The sequence below is a fragment of the Sminthopsis crassicaudata genome, chromosome 3 (genome assembly GCF_048593235.1).
Source record: "Sminthopsis crassicaudata isolate SCR6 chromosome 3, ASM4859323v1, whole genome shotgun sequence".
Lineage (NCBI taxonomy): Eukaryota > Metazoa > Chordata > Mammalia > Dasyuromorphia > Dasyuridae > Sminthopsis > Sminthopsis crassicaudata.
Window position 1 is genome coordinate 537539633 of NC_133619.1, and position 12106 is coordinate 537551738.

The 12106-nt window shown below is 33.1% G+C and overlaps 1 protein-coding gene across 3 annotated transcripts in view; it reads left to right on the top strand.

Annotated features, from left to right (window-relative positions):
* Positions 1-12106, top strand: part of TRPC6 (transient receptor potential cation channel subfamily C member 6) — a 150303-nt gene that overhangs the window by 104827 nt on the left and 33370 nt on the right. For all 3 annotated transcript variants that reach the window (XM_074304438.1, XM_074304439.1, XM_074304440.1), the window contains 2 exons: positions 4570-4797; positions 9294-9558. In XM_074304438.1, coding sequence (XP_074160539.1) covers positions 4570-4797; positions 9294-9558 — 493 coding nt within the window. The remainder of the gene's footprint in view (positions 1-4569; positions 4798-9293; positions 9559-12106) is intronic.

Here is a 12106-nt window from a genome sequence, read left to right on the forward strand (position 1 = left end):
CAAGCATATTTGTACAAAAATATTTCTGTAAACGAGCTGTCAGTATAAGATATCTGGGGAAAATAATTGTGGATAATATCTTAACTTGCTTAACATACATATCCATGGCCAGATTTCTCTGGTATAGAGGGATATATAATAAAGGATCTGTCCTCTTCAAGAGAGATTATGGATTTCTAACCTCTGTGGGAAACAAAAGGAAGACCATTAAAAAGTGTTTGCTCCTTCATTTATTTATCACAAGGGGGGGAGGTTTAGAGGAATTACTTAAGTTAGGGAGTATTACCTAATAACCTTTAAGTTAAGGCAGCACTTAACTTGTCATTTCTAGCTCTCTCTCCAAACACAAAAGACCATCATAAATAGATAATTCGTCTCTCTCTCTCTCTCTCTCTCTCTCTCTCTCTCTCTCTCTCTCTCTCTCTCTCTCTCTCTCTTAAGTAATAGAAACCTACAGTCTAGAATCTTGGAAATTTAGGAAATTTTACAGAATAGAACATATCAAAGAACCCACAAATGTAAAGGAACTTTTTGGCTTGAGCATAAAATAAACAAAAAGGTAACAGTATCACTATTGGATTAGGGTTTGGATGGAGAATTCACTATTAATAGTCTCCAGAGTTGTAAGCATTGAAAGTCAAAGAAATTATTGGGATTGGTTTATATGTCTACAGCTTTGAGGGCTTCATTAGTCATTCAGGAGTCCACAAAGAACTTTGTCTATTATATCTTTAAAATCTTCAATAGTTTTATATAGGCTCTAGAAAGTATGAACATGTTCTTCAGCCAATCTAAAAAGACTTCTTGTAGGTATTCTCCCCTTGTTCACAATTAGTGTTCAAGTCAAGCACAGAGATATGTTTTCAACAGTATTAAGATCTTAATTTAACAGAACTTCATTTTTTTTCCTCTTTACTCTTTAGTAACTATTTATTGATTCCTTTTCTAGTACAACACCCTCACTAGAACCCATCATCCTGGCTAACTTCTTTCCTGTAGCTCTTCTCCCTTTCTCAGTAAAATTACATGAAAAAAAGAAGCTAATGTAAACTTTTTATCTAAACACCTAAATCCTCTGCAACCTTACTTCTAATGGAATCACTTAACAGAAAGTTATCAATGATTCTTGAATGCCAAATTCAATGACTTCTTAATACTTACCTTTTTTTGACCCATGTGTATCATTTTACCATATTTATAACCTTCTCCTATTTGATACTACCTTCTGTTTTGTTTTTTTTTTGTTTGTTTTGTTTTTATGACATGAGTCTCATTCTGGTTCTGTTCCTATATTCTGAACAATTCTTCAATCTCTTTTACAAGATCATAATCCATGGCATTCACATTAACTATGAGCTCTTTATCTTGGGCACTGTTCTAGATATTGTATTTTCTCTGTATGCTCTTTCAGATGGTGATTTCAATAGTAGTCATAGATTCATTTATCATCCATATGCTTTGCCAGATCTATAACCTAATTTTTACCCATAGTGTGTGCAACAGTACATTTTAAATGTTAGGGACAGAATTAATTTTTTTTGACTTGAATTTAATATTTGAATATAGAAAGTAAATAAACTAAATCTGTAGATAAAAATGTCAAAAAAGAGAATTTATTGGCCATATAGAAGATCTAGAATTCAAATGAAAAATTAATTCAAAGAAAACATCCAAAATTATGAAGATAAACTTTAACAAATATAAATGTGAAGGCCCAACAATGATGTGAAATCAATGTTACAAATATAGAGGGAAATATTGTTTTTTAAAATATGAATCATGCTCCATAATAGCCAATACCATGATGCAAATTTTAATAAAATGAATAAATTAATAAGTTGTATTAGAAAGTAGTATCTAGAACTAGAGGAATAATGATACTTCTGAATTTAGCAATGGCCAAAACATATTTAAAAGGCTGTGTTCAATTATAGGGAACTGCACTTTAAAAGCTTAACAAAAAGAACATAAAATAAAAGGTTATTAGACTGAAGAGAAACTTAGAGATCTAAATCTCTGTTTTCAAATAATCAAAAGTCTGTCATGAAGAGTAGAATTTTTTTCTAAAGCAAATAGAGTTATACAGTTCCAGCAGTAGAGGAGATTGTCATGTGAAATAGTGATCTCCCCACCCCTAGAAGATTCAAACTGAGGAACAATGAACACATTTGGAGAACTGTGTGAATCATTCCTGAATTTGGTGGGAGATTGGACTAGATAATATATAGTATTCTTCACAATTAAGATTCTCTTTTTTGGCAATATATATATATATATACATATATATATGTATATATATACATATATACATATATACATACATACATATATATACACACACACACACACACACATATATATATATATATATATATATATATATATATATATATATATATATATATATATATATATATATATATATGTATACACACACACTCTAGCACACCTTTGAGGGTAACTTTCAAAACCCAGGTAAAGGAAAGCTGTCTTTTTTTTTTTTTTTTAAGGAAGTGAGTATATATATTTTTTTCTTTCTCATGCTTAATTTGTTTATTTTCCTTTATCTAATATTTTTTAAAGTTTTTATTTCCAACAGTTACATTTGTTTTTTTTTTAAACTTTGAGTTCTAGATTCTCTTTCCCTCTTGACAAATCACATGTGAAGTCATACAAAACATTTCCATAAAGGTCATATTGTGAAAGAAATATCAATCTTCCCTCCCTGCAAAAAAACTCTCAAGAAAAAAAAGTTTTTAAAAACTGTGCTTCAGTCTGTATTCAGACAGTTTTTTTTGGATATGGGTATATGGGTAGCATTTTTCATCATAAGTCTTTCAGAGTAGTCTTGGATTATTGTATTGCTGAAAAGAGCCAAGTCATTCATAACATTGCTATTACTTTGTACACAATACATTACACTTTTCTCAGTTCATGGAAGTTTTTTCAGGTTTTTCTGAGAGAATCCTGATGATCATTTCCCATAGAACAATAATATTCCATCATAATCATCTACCACAATTTATTCAGCCATTCCTCAATTGGTAGGCATCCCCTCAACTTCTAATTCTATGGCCTGAGGGGAAAATATGTTTTAAATAGTTTTGTACATATCGGTTCTTTTCCTATTTTTAAAAAAAAATCTCTTTTGGAATTTATGCCTACAAGTTATATTGTTAGTTCAAAAGATATGTATGATTTTATAGCCCTTTGGGCATAGCTCATGTCTTTTGATCATTTTATCAGTTGGGGAATCTGCCTTCCATTCTTCAAGTCCTAAACATTGAATTACCAAGCACTGGATTTATAGCTAGAGGTGGTTGTTGTTCAGTCATTTTCAGACATTTCTGACTCTTTATATCAGTACATATGCATGGGTTATTTTTTTACAACATTATCTCTTGCACTCACTTCTGTTCCGAATTTTCCCCTCCTTCCCTCCACCCCCTCCCCTAGATAGCAGGCATTCCCATACATGTTAAATATGTTATAGTATATCCTAGGTACAATATATGTGTGCAGAACTGAATTTCTTGTTGCACAGGAAGAATTGGATTCGGAAGGTAAAAATAACCTGGAAAGAAAAACAAAAATGCAAACAGTTTACATAATTTCCCAGTGTTCCTTCTCTGGGTGTAGCTGATTCTGTCCATCATTGATCAATTGGAACTGAATTAGATCTTCTCTTTGTTGAAAATATCCATTTCCATCAGAATACATCCTCATACAGTATTGTTGTTGAAGTGTATAATGATCTCCTGGTTCTGCTTATTTCACTCAGCATCAGTTGATGTAAGTCCCTCCAAGCCTCTCTGTATTCATCCTGCTGGTCATTTCTTACAGAACAATAATATTCCATAACATTCATATACCATAATTTACCCAAAAGGGCTGCCACAAACATTTTGGCACATACAGGTCCCTTTCCTTTCTTTATTATTTCTTTGGGACATAAGCCCAGTAGTAGCACTGCTGGATCAAAGGGTATGCACAATTTGATAACTTTTTGAGCATAATTCCAGATTACTTTTCCATTTTCTACTCATTTTATAGCAGAAGAAATTGAGGTAAACAGGGCTAAGTGACTTGCTTAGGGTTACACAAGAAGTAATTGAGACCAAATTTGATCTCGGGAAGATGAGTCTTTATGGCTCCAGGTTTGGCACTCTTTTTATTGCATCACCTAGCTGGAGTCAGAGGATCTAGTTTCAAAAGCTATCTCTTTTTATGACTATTCTGGTTTGGGGCCAGACATTTCCTCTAAGTTGAGGAATTTTTTTTAACTATATAAAAGGAGAGTCTTGGACTTGAACACAGGCTTCTTTTACCTCCTTCTTCTATCTATAATGGAAGAAAATAAACAATTTTAATTTTATTTTTGCTTCCAAACTTATATGAATTAAAGGTCAAAATCATTTTTTATTCTTCTCAGAAGATAATTTGAGAAAATAAAATATTCACTGACGTATTCTAGTGATAATCAAAAAAGCTTCACCCTACTAGCAGTGTTAAAGAGTTACTGTTTACTTTTTAAAAATGTAAATGTGATTTTTTTCTTTTCATTCACAGGAATGATATGGGCTGAATGTAAAGAAATTTGGTCCCAAGGACCTAAGGAATATTTGTTTGAGTTATGGAACATGCTGGATTTTGGTATGTTAGCCATTTTTGCAGCATCATTCATTGCTAGGTTCATGGCATTTTGGCATGCTTCCAAAGCCCAGAGTATCGTAGATGCAAATGATACTTTGAAAGACTTGACCTCTGTGGGAGACAATGTGAAGTACTACACTTTGGGTGAGTTTATGATACAAAATTAATGTTAGTCCAGATGAATGTAAAATATTCTTCTCTAAAATTTGCCTTTTCAAATGCTAATGAATTTACATAATGTTTGTTTATCTTTTTCTGCTGTAAATTTCATTGAGCTTGGCTTCTCTAATATACACATTCCAAATTGGTCCAGTTAAATGTTTAAGTTTAGCTGATAACAGCACATTTATTAATTAGACATTTTTATCATTAAGCACATCAATAAATTCAAATGATATAAATTTTACTTTGAAATAACAACTTTTATCCTGCTTTCTCTATTTTCTTTGCCAAATTGATAAGAAAAAAGTCACTTATCTGATTGATATAGCTTGCTTCTTTGAAGTATTATTAAATTCGATTCATTAAATTAATTCATTCATTTTAGTACTATTTTTTTCTTGATTTAGGGGAGGGGATTAGAGTACTGATGGTTTTGTCAGTTAGAAAATTCCAATGTGGAAACTTTCTCCACTAAAGGAGATTGGCAATTCTTTTGAAACAATAGTTTTAGTTAGTTCTCAGGGTACTGACATGTTAAGTGATTTTTTCAAGATCACACATCTATTATGTGTTGTTTTATGGGAGCCACCTCCCAGTGGCTGCTGAAGGTCAAACTCAGACCTGTAGAATGGATCTCTTCATGTGAGAGTCTGAGTTAGACCTCCATTAGTCACTGGCATGTAACTCCTGTATCACAACATATGGTGCCTCAACAAGGACATCCAGAAGGACGCAACAATTATGTATGAGAAAAAAAAGAACTTTAATTAAGGTCTTGCCTTCTGCCCTGACTCTGTGCTAGCTCCTATAATTATTTACTTTATGTAACATTTAGAAACACTTCTAAAATCTATGGTTCTCAGTCTCTTTGGTCCAAGTATCACATAAGTAGGGCCAGTACCCGACAAAACAGAATCACATGTTGACAGAGTTCAAATGAACCTAAAAGCCAAACCAATACAGTTAGTTTTGTTGTTCAATTGTTTTTCAGTTAGTTCATGGTCCTGTTCAGGGTTTACCTCACAAAGATACTTATGTGGTTCGCCATTTCCTTCTCCAGCACATTTTACAGATGAGAAAATGAAGATAAACAGGGTTAAGTTACTTTCCCAATGTCTCACAGTTAGAGTCTAAGGTTGAATTTGAACTCAGAAGAGAAGACTTCTTGATTCCAGGCCTGGCACTCTATCTACTATGCCCCCTGGCTGTCCTCATGCAAACTTGATCAATAATTCCCTCTATAACATATTTGAGTAAATGGTCACCAAGAGTTTGTTTGAAGATTCCTGATGAAGAGTAGCTGATCTCTCAAGTTAGCCTACCTATGTCCCTTTTAGATAGCTCTAATTTATTAGGAAGCTTTTCTTTGCAAACAAAACACACACACACACACACACACACACACACATACACACACGCGCAAAACTTTTGGTTATATTTCCCTCATCTCTTACTCTTACTTGATCAAATGCCTTGTCCAAAATTTTTTCTAAGGGTTCAATTCCCTATAATCTTCTCCATTCTTGGCCACTTGTCTGTTATTTACTGCTGCTGTGAGTGTTAGAGTGGGAACTAACTGGATCGAGTGTTGCTTAAGGCTTTATATACCCTTGATAAAAAGGAGGATATCATTTGGCGGCTAATTGGATAAAGGACATTGAATCTAATAGAAAAGGAATATATGATAGATTACATGTCTAGATAGCCAAGAGTGTATAAGAATGTTATAAAAGATACAGAAGAGTTCCACTATGTGGTTTCTTCTATTCCCTTAACTCTTATCCCTCCCAAGTTGGAAGCAAAAAATAACTCTTCAGATCAAATGGAGGGATCACTAGTTCATAGGAGGATAGATTTCCTATCACACACACAGAAAAGTGATCATTTCACCCCCCCCCACACACACACACACTCCCTAGTGGTAGAGCCAAAGATTTTACACAGAAGGGAAGATAAGATAGACAAACTGTAGGAGCAGAAATGAAGTAAATGGGATTCTTAGATTGAAAGAAGCTTTCAAATCCAGGAAAAAAAAAAACTACATAAAAAATCATTGCCTTCTGAAACCACTTCCATCTTTTGTATGGTAGAGTTATAACAAAAGAGCTTTTAGTGGGATGTTTTTGGGGGTCCCACAGAGAGGGCATAATTGCCAAGATTGGTTTTCTGGCCTTAAATTTAAAGATTTATCAGACATTATACTCTGGTTTGATTTGTTAATACATTGAAGAAAGAGGAACAGAAACTTGGTCAAAGGAGGTCTTTGCTAGTAAAGTGTGAAGTGATATTCAGTTGATATATGAAAGTATAAGCTTTTAAGCAATCTGAGTAATGCAATAGATAATGGGAAAAGAACTATAGTCAGGATTTTTAGATAAAACTTTTCTCTGTGAACTAGGGGCCATACTTAGTAGTTTTGAAGATTTTGTTTTGTTTTGTTTTGTTTTGAGGAAAATGCAAAAATATTTTGGCAGACTTACTTGATCTTCTTAAGTTGGAAGATCAGGTTGATGTGTTTTGGATTCAGATGAAGATAATTTTTAATCACAATGGATACCAGTGAGGGAATTTTTGTCTCTTGCAACTCTAAATCTAGAATTCTTATGTTTAGTGTGTGATGTAAAGTCAATAATTATTACAGTTATATTATGCCGATTGAATGGGATGTTGTTATATAATAGCTTCATAAGTACTCTAAAGAAAAACCTTTCTGGAATTCAAGGAAGCAGAATAGATTGTCCTAACATATTGTTCATCCTTTCCATGTTGTTATTAAATCTGGACATAACAGGGTGAGAGCGCAGGCTTTAAGTCAGGAAGAACTAAGTAGGAAGTGATTTGGACTCTTGATTGGAAAGAAAATGCTGAGAAGTCAAAAAGAACTAAAATGTAGCAAGATGTATTACTCTCTGGCAGCCACTATGACAAAGCCAGACACCTATATTATTGTCAACCTAGGAAGACATATTTATAAAGTTAGCCATAGAGACTTTTTATTCATTACTTAGCTAAAAAACCCTGTTGCTAGAATACTTATCAAGCTGACAAAAAGATGAAAAAAGATGATAAAGTAGATGACACAATCAAGATCCAAACATCTCACAAGGTTGGAATGATGGAGTAAAACTAATAAAATAAAGTTTAATGGAAACACATGTAAGGCCCTAAACTGAGACCTCCCAAAAATAAATTGTCAAGATATAAGAAAAAGAAAAGGCTAAATATTCATTCCTTTAAAAAAAAAAGTTATCACTTTTCATGGACTGCAACATCAATATGACACAGATGTGATTCGACAATCAAAAAGTTAATATGATCTTAGTCTTCCGGATTAAAAGTATGGTGCCTCACATGTGCTTGGCTCTTATGTAATCTGCTCTAATCAGACCATAGGGAATGACATGTTTAGTTCAGAGCATCAAATTTTTGGAGAAAAACAATGACGAATGGTGTAAAGAAGGGTGGCCAGAATGATGGGAACACAGGCTCATAGATTTAAAAGCTGGAAGGGTCCTCTGTGATTGGGTCCTCTATTACAACTTCTTCATTCATAATGATAATAATAAAGAGGAAACTAAAAATCACAATATATGAGATTATATTGAAGGAACTAGGGATGTTTCCTTTGATGAAGGGAACATTTGATTGTGATCTTCAAGTATTTGAAGTATTGCTATATGAAAAAAAAATTATATTCTATTTGGCCCCAGAATGAAAAATTAGGATTTAATGGTCATAAGTCAAAGGAAATAGAATTTTTGCCTCAAAATTAAGAGAGTTTCTTACTAATTAGAGCTGACAAATAATAGAATGAATTGTTCATATACAGATGAATGCCTTAATGCTTGTCTTCCAGTGAATGCTGAATGATTTCTCATTGATTGGGGATATTGTAGAAGGAGTTCATGTTTCAGATAGAAGTTGAATTAGATGAATTTTAATGTAACTACTAGTTCTACAATTACTGACTTTGCCATTTACTAACTTTGTAGCCTTCACCAAGTCATTTAACCACATGTGGCCCAAGTTTTCCCATCTGTGAAATGATGATAATGACACTTGAACTATCTAAATCACAAATTTATTGTGAAGAAAATGCTTTGCAAAGAATATAGTGATATAGAAATTATATTATTATTATTATTATTCACAGCAGAAGAGTTAAGAAATTGGGCAGGACAAGGCAATAAATTCACTGTGTAAAACATTATCCATTTGAACCATTACATATCACTCCTACCTCATTTCTTCCCATTGAGGTGCATGTTTTCTATTTTGGACCTTGATCCCAAATTAAAATGAGGTAGGATTCTGCTATATTTGTCTAATATCTCTGTCTTTCTGTCTGTCTCTCTCTGTCTCTTTGATTCTCTCCACCCCCCCCCTCCACACACATACATCTCAAAGAGGAAAAGAGACGGGGTAGGCTCATTTAAACAACTTCAATATATTCATCAAAACTATTGTTCTTTTCCTAGCCAGGATAAAATGGGACCCATCTGATCCTCAAATCATATCTGAAGGCCTATATGCCATTGCTGTAGTTTTAAGTTTCTCTAGAATTGCCTACATCTTACCAGCTAATGAAAGCTTTGGGCCTCTACAAATATCCTTGGGAAGAACTGTAAAAGACATCTTCAAATTCATGGTTATATTCATCATGGTATTTGTGGCTTTCATGATAGGGATGTTTAACCTCTACTCCTATTACTATGGAGCAAAGCAAAATGAAGCCTTCACAACGTAAGTACTACAGGACTGTGGGATTTTTTTGCTTGAGTTTTTTTTTTTTTTTTTTGGTCTGTTTGTTTCATTGTATGGTGTAATAGACAAAGAATTAAACTTATGATCAGAAGATTTAGGGTTCAAATCCTACTTCAGATACTTAGTAGTTATATGTGACCCTGCACAATTCTCTGGTATTAGTTTCTTCGAATCACTAAAATGAATTAATTGGGCTTAATGATTTCCAAGATTCCTTCAATCTTTAAGTCTTTAATCCTGTGATCCTAATTTAAAGATATGTTTTAGTAATTATTTGTTCAATTAGCCAATAAATATAGTGATAAAAATGTTGACAAAACCAACTTCTCTACTTTCCTGTTTCTTCAGCTGTGGAAAGAGAGGTTTGGATAAGATAATCTTTGAAGTTTCTTCCATCTCTCACATACTCTAATTTTAAATTGATACATAGGATAAAAACCACTGATCTCATTTGAGAGTTTGTAGAGTTAATAATTCTGTTCTTCACTGAGATTACCCACTAGTAAGCAAGGAGTAAGAGAGTATTTGTACCTGATAAAAGTAACACACTTAAATATTGATGATTCTATCATAGTTGATGACTTCTGTATTGATGTGGGCCATTAATAGTCCTCCCTTGCTATAGTAAATGCTATTCATGGTTGTTATATCAAAAATAAATAAATAAATATCTGAGCCCAATTCAGAATAGGGAACCTGGTCTTTGGTGAGAGACATACAATCTAACAGCAGATTTATATTCAAAATCCTTCCAGGTTAGTAGGGATTTGGCATTGCTTCTAAGAGCATTCGTATCATAATGAAACATTAGAAAAACTTTAATGAAAGAATAAAATAATTGTAGTAATGGTTAAAACAAATCATTTTTATTTTTAAAAAATAATAAATAAATAAATAATTTTAATTAAATAATTTATCTTAATAAATTATTTAAATTTCATGTTAGATTTAACAATGAAAATCAAAAAGTATAGACTAAATATTTCTTTGTTAGGAAAAAATACCCTGTGGTAACTAGGTGAATTAATATAGACAAAATTAACTTTAGCTACTACTTTTAGCCAAAACATTTCAATCCTCAAACACAGTTCAGGGGCTTCATTAATCTTCTCTGACATTTTTCTTATAATCAATTCTGCTTGAGGTGATTGTATGTGAGTATGTAAATTTAATCTGAAAGGGAACCCCCAAACTTATAGGAAAGTCATTGTTCAGTGCAGGGTCCTTAACTTGGATTTCATAGAACCCCTAAGAATTCCTTGGGTAGATTTCAGGGGAGCTATAAACTTGTATGGAAAGAAATTATTCCTTTACTTTCACAAATCTCTAACTAAAATTTAGTATTACTTTGTTAATTAAAAAAATAACTGAGAAGGGTTCATAGGCTTCACTAGCTTGGTAAGTGTATTGAAGACACAAAACTTATTCTAGTATGACTATTGGACAGGTATCAAAATGTTAATATTTGTGATTATGAAATAGTATCAAAATTGTTTAAGTTAAATCTATCTTAAGGATACTGCCAAGGAGCAAAAATAAGAAGGCAGATTTTCTTTTTTTTTAATTTTTTAAAATTTTTTTTTATTCATTTTTCCAAATTATCCCCTCCCTACCTCCAATCCCTCCCCCTGATGACAGGTAATCCCATACATTTTACATGTGTTACAATATAACCTAGATACAATATATGTGTATAAATACCATTTTCTTGTTGCAGATTAATTATTAGCTTCCGAAGGTATAAGTAACCTGGGTAGATAGACAGTAGTGCTAACAATTTACATTCACTTCCCAGTGTTCCTTCTCTGGGTGTAGCTACCTCTGTCCATCACTGATCAACTGGAAGTGAATTGGATCTTCTTTATGTTGAAGATTTCCACTTCCATCGGAATACATCCTCATACAGCATTGTTGTTGAAATGTATAGTGATCTTCTGGTTCTGCTCATTTCACTCAGCAACAGTTGATTTAAGTCTCTCCAAGCCTCTCTGTATTCCTCCTGCTGGTCATTTCTTACAGAGCAATAATATTCCATAACCTTCATATACCACAATTTACCCAACCATTCTCCAATTGATGGACATCCATTCAACTTCCAGTTTCTAGCTACAACATTTTGCCACATACAGGTCCCTTTCCGCTCTTTAGTATTTCTTTGGGATATAATCCCAATAACAGCAATGCTGGGTCAAAGGGTATGCACAGTTTGATAACTTTTTGGGCATAATTCCAAATTGCTCTCCAGAATGGTCTGGATTCTTTCACAACTCCACCAACAATGTATCAGTGTCCCAGTTTTCCCATATCCCCTCCAACATTCATCATTATTTGTTCCTGTCATCTTAGCCAATCTGACAGGTGTGTAGTGGTATCTCAGAGTTGTCTTAATTTGCATTTCTCTGATCAGTCGTGATTTGGAACACTCTTTCATATGAGTGGAAATAGTTTCAATTTCATCATCTGAGAATTGTCTGTTCATATCCCTCGACCATTTATCAATTGGAGAATGGTTTGGTTTCCTATAAAT